Raw genomic sequence first — 17972 nt, forward strand, 5'->3', positions numbered from 1 at the left:
CTCTTATCAATACTGCAATACTGCGCAACTAGCATGGGTATATACCATAGAGTGCATGTTTGTCTAAACGCATAATTCTGTCTCTGCTCTACCCATTTCCAAACATGGTGAGTCTTTTCCAATATGATGCAGCAGATCGGTGGACAACATTACTATAAAGGGGGGCAAATGAGAGAATGAAGACACACTGTTCTTTTTCTTAAAAACTGGCATATTTTATTCACCGTATTAGGTGGGCAGACTTAGTTCCCCTTGACAGAAGAAACAGCTTCCTGAAATGCATGAATGGCTGATATTAACAAGGAACGCTCATCTGGCACTCCATTAACTCAGCTTAATGCAACAGCTCGGTCAGACCATGAGACAGTGAGGCCATATAGGGCACCTCTCTTTCAAGTCTTTCATACTTCTTTTCTTGGAGTGGAACACTTTACTGAGGTAATACCAGGGGCACATTCAAGATTCATTTCCTATTACTGTGGATTAAGTACATTATAGCCTCCATTTATTCTTATTTTGTTCTCTTGGCAAATGTTCAGAATTGTAACAGGAATAGCAAGTACGGTCCCGTACTTCCTAATCGACACTATAAAATCTTGGCCAACATAATATGTTCCTACAGCCTGACAGATTTTACTGAAAAAAACCATCTTAGCTCAGTAACAGTTGTGAAAACCTTATATTAGGCTACCTGAAGATAACGTGGAAATGCCTGAATTCAATAGAATTTCAGAAACATACCCTAAAACACACCAGACAGCCCCAGTCTAAATCAGCAAAGCTGGAAGTTCAATTTACGGTGAACCCATAAAATAATTCTGCAATGACAAAAATCCATCGCCTTCAGTTCAAGCCATTTGACCTGCAGTCTGTTTTTGAGCTGCCCAAAGTTACAATTTGGAATGCAAGACAATTCTTGAACCCACCTTCTTTAATAGAGTGACTGTCCTGAAGAAAACCTCCTCCTCCAAGGGATAAAGGGAGAGATTGCAGCTGCTTCGCTGACGCATGGTTTCTTTGCAAATGACCGATTCAAAAATAATTTGGGCTGATTTCTAACCTTTGATTTAGAAATATTTGGATTACTCTGATGCAAACTACTACTACTAAAAAAATAATGTTTAAATATTTTTGGTCAACAACTAGAGGGGACAAGGCACAGAGGTCAACTAGGTAAGACCAATGCCCCTTCATGCCTGCTGACAGTGCTGTTTCTGCAAGATACATTTTCAAAATATCGAGTCCCTTAAAGCTGGTGACAACCCTATGTAAATTTAGCCTAAACATGACATCAAATAATCTGTTGTGGTTGTTGTGTTGTCAGTATGTGAGGTGTTAAAGGCAAAACAAAAAAGAAGAAAATCAAATAAAAAGGGTAGATGTTCATATAAAGGACAAACAGTTTAAGGAGCCATCTTAAGTAACCAAGGCCCAGCTGGCACAGGTGAAGGACACTGAGTTAAATAGGTCTGCTCTACCTGCAAGTAACCTGCAAAGAAAAACAAAAAACAAAACACAAGACGGCAGAACAGAGGCTGTCACACTAATACTACACATCCTACAACTAATCCCGCCAACATACACAGTTCCCATTCTAACAGTCAGAGAAGAACATAACACATAACTAAGTAAATAAGGAAACTAACTGGATGACGTGCACTGGGATTAGAGGCACACCCATAATCCCACAGTTCCTGTACACAATCGAGCGGCTAGATGTGTTCTGTACACCTGAACATCTGAGGTGTAGGTCATAAATAGTAGCCAGATAACTTTAGAATACAATAACCTATGTTTAGGTCAATTGTGGCTCCCTGTGTCCTGATAAGGACCTCCAGCTTTACAATTACAAGCACAGGATTGGATATTAGCAACAGCTGGTCTTTAATTATCCTACAAATTGGAAAATATTAATTTATCCAAAGTCTGATTCCCACGAATTGTTGACTTTCTGCTAAAACAAGAACACAACACTGCAGGCTGTTCACTTTAAAAACACTCCTCTTTATTAGTAGGACATTTTAAAAGAGACTAAATTAAACCCAAACTGGCTCTGCTGCAGATGCAGCTGCATCAAACTGGCCCAGGTGTGTTTAATTAACTAAAAACTCAATTCCCTCTCGTGTGTGGCTCCAACCCATTAAATAGACCTTTCTTCATGGCAGACATTTTGACTTGTCATTGTAGAGAAAACACATGTGAATCAATGATGGCTGCATCCCACTTAGGAAAAATCCTGTTTTTGTTCATGTTGGTTCACTGTCATGGTTTACTGCTTTTCTTTTGCACACATCTTCAAGCCAGACTTACGCAGTCAGTGACAACCCAGCGTTATATACATAATTCTAAACAAAATCAACATATCAAAGCATAGTCAGAAATAATATTCCAAATCACTGAAAAAACAACTAAATATTGAATCAAGCATAAATAGAATACAAATATGATTCTAAGTGTACGGCAGCAAAAGGCATAACGGAAGGAGAATTGAAAACCAAGTGTAAAATCAAAATGAATCTGTTTAGTGTGACCTTTGGAAAGTCAAAATCACCGTCAAGAGTCGACAAGCACAAGGAATCCACAAAATTAACATATTACTTTTGACAATGTCTTTATATATTAGTTTTGAAATTGTTAGGAAATGCTGCTCATTGAGTTAAGGGCATCTGAGTTTGCGTAAGAATGAAAAAAAAAAAACCCAGTAAGAAGCAGAAATTATGACCTTTAGGGAGCAAACTAAGATCAACAAACCAATCTGAGTGATCAGAGCGAAAGATATAATGCTTTGTTATATCTATGTTTCTCGGTTTCTAGTTAGATAAAATGTGGCCTTGGGACTTCTGACATGACTTATCAGTCTGCAAATTAAAATACTAATTATGTTCTCCTTTGCCAGTTCTGCTGTCATTTCTTTGAGGCTCCATGTAGCTCTGTTCCATATCAGCCCGGAGAGAGTCAATTGGGAAACAGTCGAGTCAGTCGAGAGAAAGAAGAGTCAGTGGTCTGTATATCCAATGAGGTCTTTGAAAACTGACACTGAGGAGCCAGATGACCTTGTCAGCCAACCAGAGAATATTATTTCATTACAAATTCTCTACTTGTTAGTTAGGTTTTTTTTAGAAGTTTATTTGCTGCTCTAATTAAACACACACAGGCATGAAGAGCATCATTTTGGAAGAGAACCAGTTTAACAGTTGGTTTGAGAGAAAATCATCGCTCCAAGGAATAACTGGTTGTTATGAAGTTGTTAACTTTCCAGTATAATACACACATAATTTTGTCAAATTAATTGAGGGTTGCTTGAGAAGTTTGTCTTCACAGTTTGGGGTCTAACCATAGACGCTGATTTTTGTTTGATGTTTGGTGCTGAGGATCATTTAAAGGCAAGAATTCGGAGTCGAGGAAGTTGTTTTTGTTTTTGTGTTTGTATGTGTCGATGGGGGATCTGTCGGAGGTGAGGATGATTAGCGTCCAACTTAAATGGCCTGACTTACATTGTGCATAAACTACTTTTATAAGAGGAATTTAGTGAACGTTTAATCATTTTCATATTTTAATGTTTTACATAACATTATATAGCATATTTTCCTCTCATCAGTGTCATCGGCTTAGAATAATGTATAAACAACCAAATATTAGTATGAGATTAACAGGTTTTTGTATAAAACCTTGTTGATGAACATTTTGGAAAAAGAAGAAAACAAGCAGATAATTGGAGAAGAAAACATTTATATTACATTATGCCAGACTGAGACCAGTGTAGGTGCTACAGTTGTGAAAAATTTATTCAACCCCAACAACCCCAATGAATAACAAGATAAGGTGTTTTTTTTATTGTCTCAAGTAATGCCAACTACAAACATGCATCCATAATGTGTGCATGTAACATAGTATTACTGCTAGTTTAAAATTGATGTATTAAAACTCACCTGTTGCTGTGCAATATCACATCATGCAGTAAATCTTGATTTCCATTTCCATGCTTCTTTTTTATTTTCCTTCACTCCAAGATACTGAAAAATGTTGCATTGAAGAATGCAGCCACAACAGGTTTGTCCTGGAACATTTCCAGTGTTCAACACAACACAATAGATCAACCAATCCAGAAAATAAGTTCAATGACTCATCAATTACACATCGAAACTGGCACCAAGTCAAGAGCAGCATTTCATATTTGCAGCATTCCTGGCCAGAAAGAAAATATTTCAACTTTGTTCAAAGCAATGAAGCACTCAACAGGTGCTGATGGTTTTACAGCTTTAAACCAAAACATTACAGACAATGGAAATATATAGAGCCTATGGTGACATTAAAGCTGGTATTTACATGAATTATATTCACGCAAACATCTAAATAATATTGGTCTGTGATACACAAGTATTTTAATGTTTGAGGAAACTTTAGATTGAAGAACACAGTCAGCCAACAACTCCCAAAAATGCAGTCCAAGGCACCCATTGAAATCTTGACACTGATGCCAGTTTTTTCTTTTTTATCTTTATTTTCTTTTAAATCAAGGTGGGTACATCTCAGAGTCGCATTTCGCCTCACCCAAGCATGAAAAGAAAGGTGTCTATGTTTAGGCATCAAAAACTACGGGGGTCGGGACAGGAGAAGATCATGGTTTGGGTTTAAAATAAAAAAAATTACGTATGTAACATTACGCATGTCAAGTAAGTTACTTAACGTACGTTACATAAGTCAAGTACATTATGTTTTGTAAGTAACTGACCTCACTTAAAAGATCTTCGCGTTGACTTTTGCTTTCTTACGGACTCGAACACCGGCTGTTTGTTTGCAAGTGATGTGTTTTTTCCATCCAACAAACTGTGATCTCCTCCCAACGCAAACTCTCTTTGTACTCACTTTGGACTGGTTATACCTGTGTGTATATTTCACGCCTAGGGAGGGCAAAACGTGACACTGACACGGTTTCCTCTAGCGGACTAACGGGTGTATTACACGCTGTGTTGTGATGGGCTTTCTAAATACTTTACAGTTGTTCCCTTGGAACTCATAAAAGTACCAAAGAAGAAGCCAAAATGCACATTATTAACACTGAGTGATAGCATAAAGTATACTGGTCCAAAAATCCTTTGAACATTGCTACATTGTAAGTGAGTGGGTCATGCTTACTGTCACTGTCAGAGCACACTCTAAAGACTTTAAATGATGGCTTTGGAAAAAACAGTTTGTTTCCAAAATACTGAAAAATGCAAAAACATACTGGAGTAATGTGTTTTTAGCCATGGGAACAGAAACAACATTATCAAAATGAGTTGCCTTTGGGACGGGATGGGATATAAACACAGTGGCAGGGAAGGACAGTATTATTGTTAGCAATTGTGGGAAAAAATAAGTTGCTCAGAAATAAATTGCCGCACTTAATTCCCTGGAAGCTCCTCTGTGTTTTGCTGGGATGAAACTGGATGAAACTGAGAGAAAAATAGGGACGAAGGAATAAAGGAAATTAGTAACATAATCCACACCAGGATCAGAAGAGTACGATTGGATTATATTTTGTTGCATCACAGCAACCGAAAGATGTTTTAGATCAAAGGCTGTGATTTTCAGCGGGAGAATATGGCGATGCATTATTGAAGATTGAACAAAGTGTATGTGTGTGTGTGTGTGTGTGTGTACGGGGTGTGGGAGGGGGGTCGTATTTGATGTCATAACTTGGGAAATGTAGCCTCCACTATTCAGCAGACCTGTGTAACCTGACCTGTGCCTCTCATTGTGTCTTTATTTGTTTGATTTCAAGGCAGGGACATTACAATAAAGCCAATCTGGAAATGGGATCGGCCTGTGACTGATGGTAATTACTTGCTGTCTACACCATTAAGAATTTAATGTAATTTCAGATAGACTTTCCTGGAAGGAGGCGGTGGGGGAAACGGGGAGGGAGAGAGATAGAGTGAGAAGGAAAGACAGAGAGGTCGCAGGGGCAACAGTTGAGCTCTATAGTCGGTACTGTATGTCTTTATATTGCTCAGTGAAGAAAAACATCTGTAAAATGGATGAATATATACAGTGGATTAATAAATAAATTGGAAACAAGCTTGATTTACCAAAATGCACCCCAATGTATAATCCTTGTCATAACACATCATGAGTATTATGTATTTTTAATAAGATGCATATTCTACGAAGTACAGAGAACTAATCTCCCTGGGTCACAATGAGTTCAAGAACCTGATTTAAGCAAGGTCACCCATTCAAAGCCCATTCTGAAGATGCAGAACTGTCAGCAGGATTACTGCTGGAGGTGATCAGTCATGTAGAAAAGCTGCGGACGGTCTCGGTCTGGGTGACGCCCCTTTCCAGCTGTTTTCAGTCATGTAAAACCCACAGCAGGATTCATGTAATGAGACGGAGATATCTAAATGACCCCCTTGAAGGTTAAAAACAATTAAAGTGAAGGTTAAAAGGTCCTTTGAAAGGATCATGTTGGACAGACAAACATATGGATCAAATTGCTATTTGACACTGTACAGTAGGATCTTGATCTGCTGACTGCAAAACAAATTGCAAAGGCTGCTGACACAAGCAGCAGGAATTTTATATCCTAGCCGAATCTAGATTTTTCAGCTTTAACCACCATTCAATGGCCGACCAGAAATATCATAATTAGGTTCAAGTTTTTACTTTTCAACAAACGGTATCTCAACCTGTACTTGACGGACTGACACAAACATTAGTAAATACATTCATGATTCCTAGACTTTGCAAACTTGACACTACGATGTTAATGAGGGGAATATCTCAGAGACTGTTGGATAGAAGCCGATGGAATTTTATGCACACTTTCAGGATCAATTGTGCCAACTTTGGTGAGCCCTGATTTTTCTTCATTAGTCCTTATTTTAATTTGGTCAACAATCTGAATCAGCCCGTTGTTATTCTCCGAGCATCAAATGCTGCCGTTTTGTCAAAGCCATGAGGCAGAAGGTGCCCTTTGGCATCGTGATCACCCATATCGAAGAAGGAGGTAATGTAACTCTGACAAAGTCCATATCAGTATTAAATCAGGGGTGGTTGGACTTTTAACTTGGAGACTTGCGAGTCCACAAGAAAGAAAATGTCTGTACACACTTCTCATTGTAAGTAAGTTTCCTACATAGTGTAGCATCTTTAACCCACGTAATGCACGTAAAGTAACTTATTCAATATACATAAAGTAATTTATGGAGCGTTACTTGCCTAAAATTGCTTCTTGTAACACCAAACCACAATCTTTTCCTAATCCTAATTATGTAGTTTTGGTGCCTAAACCTCAACAAACTGGGACCACGTCACATTTAACCCAAACATGATCTTTTTTTTAACCCTTACCACGTTTGTTTGTTGCCTAAAGCTGTGGAGCTCGACCCTTTTGTGCCGAAGGGTCCCTTGTGTGTATCTCTGACGAAACGGCAATATTTGACACCCCGGGATGAGAAGGAGCTGGGTGAATATGCCTGCTACACATCAACATGGTAACACTGTCATTGTGAGCTTGTTAGCATTTTGATGCTAACATTTAGCTCAAGTACCGTATCACACAGCTGCCAGGAGGCAGCAGACTCTCTCTTAGTCACATTCAGTATTTTTCTCAGCATGTAGAATTAACTCACGAGAACAGCAGGTATATTGAACCATAAAGTATTCCTGTTACTTTGTTTCAACCTTAGTGTATCAAAAATACAGAGACTGTTTAAATCACTAATATAAAGAGGATTAGTTCAAAGAGCACAAAAAAACATTCCAGGAAATATGATGTCATGATCAAACCTTACCACATATTAACCAGAACCTCTGTTTGTTATTGCACACAGGAGCATACTGTATATCATCACAGCAGCTGGGCTTAAGCCATAATAGGCCGAAAGGGCTTGTACGATATTTCCTGTCTCAGCGCACTGAGGGGAGATGACTAATTGAATGAGTCGGAGTGGGTGAGAGAGAAATGAGATACAGTGAAATAAGACCTCCATTGTTATTACTGCAATTTATCATATGCTGTAAATGTTTGCTCAGTGTAAAAAAACAAACACACAAAACTGCAAAAACGGTCTAAAATTCTGTGTCACTTGGCTGCAAACAACTAGCGGCTGTGCAGCTGGCTTACATGTATTTATTGTAGACAGATATGGAATGCATCACCAAGATATTGATTGGCTATTGATTCTGCTTGATAAATGATTGGATCGGATTATGACATAGTGTCTGGCTTCCCAAGGGTGTGCAGCATTTGAAAGTGTTCCCATATTTTATGAGAGGTTTTCTGGATACGTTCCTGCACAGTGAAAGCATTGCAAGAGCATCCACTAATATTTTAATCAAATTTAATTAAAAAAAAGTCTGAAGTTTATGTCTAAATGAAACAGCTACACAGGTGCATACCTTCAAAGCAATTTTGTTTCCAATTAATTTAGTGAGGGACATCTTGGCCACCTCAAACTGATAAAAGCACAAACAAAAAGGATGAAAATAATGTAAAATTAAAGTGTCTCTCTCTCTCTCTCCGTCTCTCTCTCCCCCCTCTCTCTCTCTCCCTCCCTCCCTCCCTCCTTTCCTCTCTCCCTCCTTTCCTCCCTCCCTTTCTCTCTCTCTCTCTCTCTCTCTCTCTCTCTCTCTCTCTCTCTCTCTCTCTCTCTCTCTCTCTCTCTTTATTACATAAAGATTACATGCATTTCCTTCTTGTGATGCATTCTGAGTTATTTAGTTATGGTTACAGCACCATTATTATTACCTGTCTTGAAAGACATCATTGTGTGTATATCCAGTATGTGCATGCATATCATCTTTCAGCCTATTTTTGTAATGCAAAGTTTGGCCAGAGGTGATTACCGAGGATTACACTGAGCTGATTGTAGCTGCTGATGTGCTCTGCGCTTACATGACGTGCTTCGGTCCCAAAAGGCTGCCAATAACTTAAGAAGCTGCCTGATGTGTGAATACATTTGCAGCACAGGTTTGTTTGCATGTTTGCTGTTTCATAAGAGCCAAACCCGGACAGGTTTCAGAAGCACATAACACAACAGAGTTCCTCACTTGGGAGTGTGCATTAGTTAATAGGAATACAAAGAGTCCTAAAAGCCTTTCTGTCAACACACACATTCGCAGCAAACATACAAACAAGCACAGGGCAGAGAAACAGCAGCTTTGTATATCAGAAGGTTTTTATAAGTTAATCTGTTGGAACAGAAAGTGTGAGAACTATTTTCACCATTTACTGGATGATACAGACAAAGTTTTGATTGTACAAGGACAGTGATTGGCAATGTCACTCAAGAAAGGTGAGAAATGTTGATGTGATCCTCAAAGATTCGAGACAAGAAAAGCTCTGGCCCGGGTGAAACCTCTCTGGCTCTGCCCTACGCAGGTGATGACAACAACACCACAGGGTCTCTCGGGCTTTTGATCTTTAACTGTTTCATGTCGCTCGCATGACGCAAGCCAGACTGCAGCAGTTCATTTATATACCACATTTATTCTTGACTGAAAAAGTGATGATTGAAACTTAACTCGATTTGACAAACTTTAATGTGGAAAAAGCACTTAAATTTATTCCACATAAAGTTTCTCAATCATTATTTATTTTACACCTCACTTCTGAGGTATATTGGCTCACTCAAGTTATTGTAATCCAAGGTATAGTCTTGCTTTCTTGCTGTGTTCTCAAACATAATCAATATGAAGGAAACTCCAGCACAGGATCAGTTAATCACATTATGTTGTTGTCTGTTGTTCGGTGCATTAAACAACCTGCCAATCGATCTGAAATTAGTAGGTAGAATAGATGACCTTAAAACCCTAAGAAATATGACAGAGGCGTCTTATACACACTTTCCAAAGTAAGATGGGGGATATTCATACAGAATAAAATCCAATGTATTATAAAAATATAGAATCTTTAATAGTTACTTTGATTTTCTTTCACAAACACCTGCATGTTTCACAGACACAGTGAGAATTCCATGATTCCATAAAGGAGAGGGATGTATGTCAGTTGAAGCAGTTTTTTGACAAAGAACTTCAAATCTAATTCCAATTGTTCAATGTGATGAAGATATGGGACTCATTGCTATTCTGAGATGTCCATTAAAAGTTGTACATGTGTGATCAGTAAGCCTGCACTTGTGGAAGGCTCACAGTAGTTACTCAGATGGCTCTCAGACATCATACAGAAATTTGACAAGAAAAAAAAATCAACACAAGGTCCACTTACTGTTGCTTTTTCTGGAGCTTTCAATCGTATCTCACTATATATTCTACATATACAGAATGGAATGTATATCAGTCCATGACAACTGAGCTAAAGCAGACAGCGAGAGACGACTGAAAGCTGTAGAAAAAACTAGTCAATCTTCTTTTTGGTCTGTTTTCAGTTTTAAAAATAAATCATCATGCTCATCATACAGATGGCCTTGTCAGGGCAGTTGTGCATAGTGTGTTAGCATATCCAGTACAATTTTATTAGCCTATCAATTAACATCAATATACAGTCGCTGAAGCTTTAATTTAGAAAATAAATAGATTTAGATTTCTTCCAAGTGTATTTACTTGTCCACAATATTTGTAATAAAGAGATGGAACTTTTCGAAAACAATATCAGGGAAAGAAGCATGTCACATGCCTCCATGTGTCTTTTTTCCATCTCATGCCAATGCAAAAGTTTTATATAAAGTTGTAAAACATTTTGTACATTATTTACATAGGACCTTAGTAATCTCTAATGAGTTGCTCCTGATGCTTTGTGAAAATGCTGTTGTTACTTTGATGCCAATTGTTTCACATTTGAATGACGTGTCATGCTTCGTAGATTTTATAGTGAGTGGATCTGTCGGCCATTTTTTATGACAGATGTTGGCATAGATCAAACCACAATGCAGGCATATTTCAGTAACAACAGTCATATGACAAATGCAAAAAGAGCAACATCATGTAAGAGCTATATTTCTTACAACGAGCTTTGTAAACATTCATGTAAACAGTGGAGGTTTTTGGACGTGTGGACAACTGAACTTCAGATGTTTGAGATCTGCCTGAGCTTTCTGTTCACAACATCATTTTTCATTTTTAAAGGTATTTCCACCTCTGATCTTTTCTTCCTGTTCTTTTTAAATCTCTTACAGCATATGTAAGATGTAAGTGTGACAACGAGGAAGAAGAGCCCCAGGCATGTCGCTGAGAGAGCGATGAGGACAGGCCGACAGGGGAACAGCTCGTACCTCTCAGGCCCATCTGTCAGCTGGCCGATGTACCAGGGCTTCTCCTCCACCTCTATTACAGCCTCTCTGGTGAGCAGACTTTGGATGTAACTCTCGTTACTCACTGTTTCATTGACAAAGAAGTTCACCATGACTGTTGAGTAGAGCGGTTCAGGCTGACCGTGATCACTGACCTTCACCAGAAGGCTGTAGAGGCCCCGGTTGCTGAGCTCCCTCTTTAATGTGATATTTCCTGTTTCTGGGTCAATGGCAAATGAGCCCTGCTCACCACCTTTCCTTTTAATGATACTGTAGGCGATCACAGCGTTCATGCCCGTGTCTTTATCCACGGCGTACACCTCTGTGATCGATGTTCCTGGGACAGTATTGGGTAGCACTAGCATGTACGACTGATTGGACTGGGGGAAAAGGACAATTGGGGGGTTGTCATTTACATCCAACAGCAACACGGTCACCATGGTAACAGAGGAGAGCGCGGGCTCCCCACCATCAGCAGCCTCAATCCACAGCTGGTATGTCCCTTGTTGCTCGCGGTCCAGCGACGTCTTGGCCCTCAACGCCCCTCGGCCTGTGTCTATCATGAAGATGTCGCTGCCGTTGAGGATGGAAAGGGCCACCCAGCCGTTTTCCCCAGCGTCGGCATCCGTCACGGAGAGGACCCCGATCTCACCATACCCTGGGAAGTTCTCGGGCACAAAGAACGTAAAGTCCTTGTTGATGAAACGTGGACTGTTGTCATTGCGGTCTTGCACGGTCACCACCACCGTTGCGATGGACTCCCTCCTGGGCGTCCCCTGATCCACTGCTCTCACTATGAACCGATACGTCTCTTTCTCCTCCCGGTCCAGCGAAGTGGCCACAGTAAGGACACCTGTCACACGATCCACGATGAAGATCCCAGGGGTGTCACCTCCAAGGAGGTAGACAACTTCCCCTCGGCTTTCGCTGTCCTGGTCTGAGGCTTGGAGCTGGGCCAGAAAGGTGTTTGGCAGGTTGTTTTCCTCAACTGATATTTCCACCAAAGACTGCTGAAACACAGGTGCGTTGTCATTCTCATCCAAAACCTGCACCTTGAGGAAGGTCTTGATGACCAGCCCTCGACTATTCTTAGCAACCACTATTAGCTCATACTCCTGTGTACTCTCAAAGTCCAAAGGCTCTGTCGTCTCCAGCAGGTATTCGTTCTTGAACAGCTGATAGGGGAGAAGCCTGAAGGGGCCAGGTCCCTCCAAATGACAGTCCACCCTCTGGTTTATATCGATGTTTTTAACAGTAAAAAAAGCGATCGGAGAAAAGGCTGGCTCGGACTCCTTTATCGTCACCACCCCATCCTTTTCTGGCGTGATGTACCGGGGTATGACAGCAGGGGGTCCAGTGACAACTTTGATGATATGGACAGACACAGTGGCAACAGCAGGAATACAACCAGGTCCATTAGCCAGAACGGTGAGTTTGTAAAACGTGGCGGTGCCAGTGTCGATTTTCCCTGCTAGCTTGATCATCCCTGTGATTCTGTCCAAATGGAACAAGCTCCTGGTGTCCCTTGGCACGCGTTCACTGTAAGCATAGCTGATCTGAGCATTAGCACCAAGGTCAGGGTCAAAAGCATATAGACGTGCCAAATGGGCCCCTTTGGTGGTATTCCCATGCACAGTGACATTAATTTGTGACTCCGTGAATTGGGGACAGTTATCGTTCACATCTGTGATGACAATTTTTAAAGTAGCCGCGCCGAGTAGCGGAGGGATCCCTCCGTCCTCTGCAATGATATCTGTGAGGTATTCAGCCTGTGTCTCTCGATCCAAAGCCTCCGTCACAATGAGGAATGGTGTCAACTCACCCCCCTCATTCTCCTCAACATCCAATGTGAACACGCCAAAGTCGTTCACCAGCCAGTAGGTCTGCACTCCGTGATGACTCAGGTCTGGGTCAACCGCAGACTGCTCCACTGCATAGCGAGCATTGATTGGTGCGTTTTCTGGGACGGACAAACAAATCTCATCCATGGGGAACTTTGGCCTGTTGTCGTTCACATCCTCGATTAGGATCTTAACTTTGATGAGCTGAAAGTACTGCTGAGGCAGCACAAACACATCCAGTGAGAGGACACATCCCTGTCCCTCCGGGCTATCGGGACAGAGGGTCTCCCTGTCAATCTCTGTCGCAGATGTGTAAAGCTCCCCGGTGGTGTTATTTAGGTTGACATACTGTTCACTGACCTTCTTTTGCGGGAGATTGAATATAAAGGGCGGCTCAGCAGTGAAATCCAAATTTAAGTCTACTCCAATGGCCCCTATGAAGGTACCCCTGGGTAATCCCTCCTTTATCTTATAAATGAGCTCTTTTGCTTGACTGAAATTTGCAAAACAGGACAGGGGGGTGGTGTAAAGGAAGAGGATGCACAGTCCCTGCAAAGCAAAAATAATTAAAGGTAATACAGTTTGATAAAAGCAGCAGAAAAGATACAGATTTGCAAAATGAGGTATTTCTGATGATGACAATTTATATTTTGTTTTATTATCAGCTACTGAGCTCTTTAGACACCTTCAAAAATGATTTAAACTGCAACTATGACACTTTACTCCCATAACTGATCATTTAAGAATGTTTTTAAATCAATCCATCAAATTAGATGTGTTAGGAGGTTTATTTGCACAAGTTTAAACAGGATATGAGAATAAAAGCAGTGTGGTGAAGATGAATAGGGGCCTAGTCATTACTCTGCCTTAATAATATGAACAAATATATAATTCACAATATCAATAAGTACTTGTAGCTGTGTTGTAATGAATTCTGTCCTGTAAAGCAAATTATCATAAAACTTACCCATATTTTTCCTCTTTTGCTAAGGCTGAGGTGTCTGCTGTTGAACATGTTTATATCCTAGTCCAGCACTTTCCATTTATAGCAGGAAGAGTGGCAGCCTAAGTAACCCAGGCATTTTGAGTGTCGAGCTGAGGAGACCTCTGCTAAGTGCTATGCCTTATTTCTATCTGACTTGAACAAGTCATTCATCCCAGCGCTGGCTCAGGACACTCCCACCGTATGCAAATCAGTCCTTCAGGCGAGCCAATGAGGAGGTCTCCTTGAGTTCACAGATTCCTTTTTCATGCACTCTATCAAAGCACATCGACACACACCTGCACTTCCTACGCACACCCATGTTGTCACAAGCAGCTGCATACCTTATATGCCTGTGGCAGAGTGAAAGCACATGATTACCAACTGAGTTTATAATGACATGAGGGACTAAGCAAGATGTAAAATATCCACAGCCACAGAGATTACTATAATCCAGGAGTAGTTAAAAAACACTGCACATGAAAAAAGACTGTACAGAATGATTTAAAGCAAACGGAAAATGATATACTGATGATGTGTAATGTTTCTTGCAATTCCTGAGCTTTGACCTTGGATTTTCTAAATATGTTTATAGTTAAACAGAAAGGGAGAAAGATGGATAGATTAATAGATATGTGGACAGATCATTTGCAATCATTGCAACCGTAGCAAAACCGTGAAATTAATTCATGTTTGGCTTCTTAATATGTGCTGCATGTGCATGAAATCAATGCAGAAGGTATGAAAATATCCTAATCAAAGCCAGCAGAGAGGTGATCTTGGCATCATAAGTGGTGCTATGGTCTGACTCTGGATTGAGCCTTTAACTAAATCAACCCCCTAATCCTCATGTGTTCTAAATGCCACGGCCAGCTGTTTGCTGGGATTGAAAGCATACTGCTCAGAGAAAATGAATGATTGAAGTTCTCTGGAAAAGGGCGGATTGAGACAGTCACACACACACTCATTTTGTCCCATACTGTGTTACTGTCACTCCTCATCATGATGGACTGGTGGATGGACAACACTGGGGACTTAATTTAATAATACATTTCATGCATTTCATTTGGTGAGAAATAGACCAAACTCCTTGCTGTTTTATGACACTCTTTGGACTATATGCAGTATATTCCAGTGACAGAGCTAGCAATGTATTAAAATGGATGATCTACAAATCCATCTTGCATCCTGGATTCAGAGTTTTTTTTTCTGGTTCATGCACTTAGCTCAGAGATATTTCTGTAAACAGACTGTAGGATGAGAGGGTTGAGAGCGTGGGAAAGCAGCAGATCAGGGAAATGAGAGTCATATGAGAACTTTCTTCAGGTTCAAAGGGTTTGAGGTGTAGTTACCTTAGATGAGACAACACAAATGTATTTAGCTCAGCGAAATCAGTTAATTACTTTAAGGTACACGTGTTTTGTTAAAAAAAAAAAAAAGAAGAAAAAAAAAAAAAGCTGTCTGTCTTTATCCAGTCAAGTGAAATTTTAGATTTGGTAAGAAAAAGTAGCATAAAAACGATTTCAAACAAACAAATAAACAAACAAGGAAGCAGTCAAATGCAAGACGCTGTTGTTGGCTTTACATTATTTACCTTTTAGCTGTTACATGACAAGGAGCTGAACACAAAGTCCTGCGATGCTATAGGTCTGTCAACCTGATACTGTGACCTCTGTGTCTGTTCGTCACCACTGGTCACCAGATGACTCGGTATCAACTTGTGAACTTTCAACTCTTCTCAGTATCACAAGCAACAAGCGGAGGGAGGTGGAAAATGTAGTCAAATTAATGTACTTTGACCAAAACTCAAGTAAACACAACACACCTCAACTCCAATACACAAATGAACTTGGTAGCATGACAAATAGGCCAATACAATATTGCTACAAGGTCTTTGTTTCACCTGCAACCTTTCCAGCTAATTAAAACAATTTCTTTATCTTAATTTACTTCATTCAGTTCAAAAGAAAGAAATGTTATAAAATTGTGAGAAATCTAAATGCATTATTTTTCTTTTCATGAATGTAATCAACAGCTCTACAACATATTACAACTAGCCTATTGTATTTAAAAAAAAAAAATGTGAATTCATAAATGTGGCACAACATTTAAATATGGTGACCAGAAATAAAAAAAATAAATAATAAAAAAAAATACTATAAAAGGTTGAATGAGGTAAAAGGTCAAGGCCAAATTTCAGTATTACTTTGGTTGTAATTACATCATTTGCTGCTCTCACTCTGTGTGATGAGGCCGGGTAATCTTTCCCCAGATTTCCTAACAGATGTTGTGTTAACCATGGGTCTTTTCATTTAATCAAAGGGCTGCTAAGCTATCTTGATAGCAGTGAGCATCATGGCTGCTAAGTAAAATGGATATGACCACACAAAAAGTATTGTGTCAGGGGACAGTAGCTTGAAAACTTTAGTGGTAAATCTGTGCAAAAACTGCCAATGCACTCCATTGTTTAAAATAGTTTTGCATTTTATTTTGAAAAAGAATGAAATGAATTAAACAGTACAAGTTTTCCTTTTTGAATCTGTTCCAGAAAGCGCTTTCCAAAAATAATATTTGGTGCATTTACACAAATACAGTAATTAAAAACAATGTACACTTGTAAGTATATTCAAGTTTTCTTTAGCAGCCATAAAGTATGCAAATGTTTCAACACTCCTTGGCCAATTTTGTATTTTGTTGATTTTTGAACTGAAAAGAAGGAAATACAACCACTGCAGACTTTACAAGAAATAAGACTTGCATCAAATCTTAATGCATTGTTACCACAAAGCAGCAGAAAGCTATGAAAGCCTATCAGAGCACTCTGGGCTTAAAATATCTGAAAAGCCATTAGGTAATTGCAGTAAAAGGGAGCTGTGGAAGTCAAGACAAGATCTGGAAGATCAAGAAAAATTTCAGATAAAACAACACATCTGCTGGATAAAGATGGAAAGCAAAAAAAAAAAAAAAGACTTCAGCAGTGTTGCGGCACAAACAGTGTCTACATAGAAGAGTCATAAGAAAGATACAACAAAAATCAACTTATGCAAAGCAACATCTGGAGAAAACTGAGTCATTTTGGAAACAAGTGCTGTAGACCGAAGAAGTTAAAATGGAGCTCTTTGCCCACAATCACCAGCCGTATGTTTGGAGAACAATAAAATAAGCAGCTTTTTGCGAAAAGAACACCATGCCAACTGTGGAGTGGGAATATTCTGCTTTGGATGTGTGTGGCAGCCAGCGGTAGACGAAACATTGCAGATGGAAGAAAGAAGGGATTTAACCAAATATCGGTGGATGTAAATCTCAGTCAGGAAACTGAAATTGAAATTGAAAAGAAGCTGGTTTCAATGACAAGGCAGTGAAAGTAGATCTCAAAATTCATCCACAATGAACTACTTGAAGAAATGCAAGCTGAAGGGTCTGGAGAGGCCCTCGGTGTTCCCTGATTTAGAGCATCCCTGAAAGTCTGTGAGTCGATCTTAAACATGCTAATCCTGCAAGACAGCCTAAAGGTCATGTGTTACATTGTGGGCATTAGTTTAACTTATTTTCACACAAAAAAAAAAAAAAAATATATGATAACAAAATATATAATAGATTCATTTAAAGGAACAACTTGCTCAAAGTTTCCAAACTTTTGCATACTGTATCTGTCACACTGTTTTAACCTCCTGTCTTCAGTGTCTCTCTGAGCTGATCAGTGTACCTGTGTAATGCTCCAGAACATTGAAATGTTTCCTAAATTAAAAGGTCTGATTTGTGATTTTTTTGGTCTCATACAGTACATTAACCCAACGCTCAACAGACACTCAGACTAATTACTGTAATTTTGCAAAATGCCAAAAACCAGAAGACACTAAATTCAGTTGCTGAGCCAGCTGCAATCGCCACCTCTATAGTATTATAGAGATCCAG

General features: G+C 39.6%; 2 protein-coding genes across 2 annotated transcripts in view; one reads left to right on the top strand and one right to left on the bottom strand.

Moving 5' to 3' along the window:
* tdrd3 (tudor domain containing 3) overlaps positions 1-11251 on the top strand; it is a 35904-nt gene extending 24653 nt beyond the window's left edge. The window contains exon 14 of the mRNA XM_069173763.1: positions 11121-11251. The gene's annotated coding sequence lies outside the window, so the exon portion shown is untranslated. The remainder of the gene's footprint in view (positions 1-11120) is intronic.
* pcdh20 (protocadherin 20) lies at positions 10985-14172 on the bottom strand. The gene is made up of 2 exons (XM_069173760.1): positions 14043-14172; positions 10985-13624 (listed from the first exon to the last, which is right to left on the bottom strand). The coding sequence occupies exons 1-2, from the start codon at positions 14088-14090 to the stop codon at positions 11012-11014; spliced, it is 2661 nt and encodes an 886-aa protein (XP_069029861.1). The 5' UTR covers positions 14091-14172; the 3' UTR covers positions 10985-11011.
* Between the last annotated feature and the right edge of the window lie 3800 nt (positions 14173-17972).

This window comes from Embiotoca jacksoni, unplaced genomic scaffold (assembly GCF_022577435.1).
Source record: "Embiotoca jacksoni isolate LCO1_2020_lvr unplaced genomic scaffold, fEmbJac1.0.p SCAF_6, whole genome shotgun sequence".
NCBI lineage: Eukaryota > Metazoa > Chordata > Actinopteri > Embiotocidae > Embiotoca > Embiotoca jacksoni.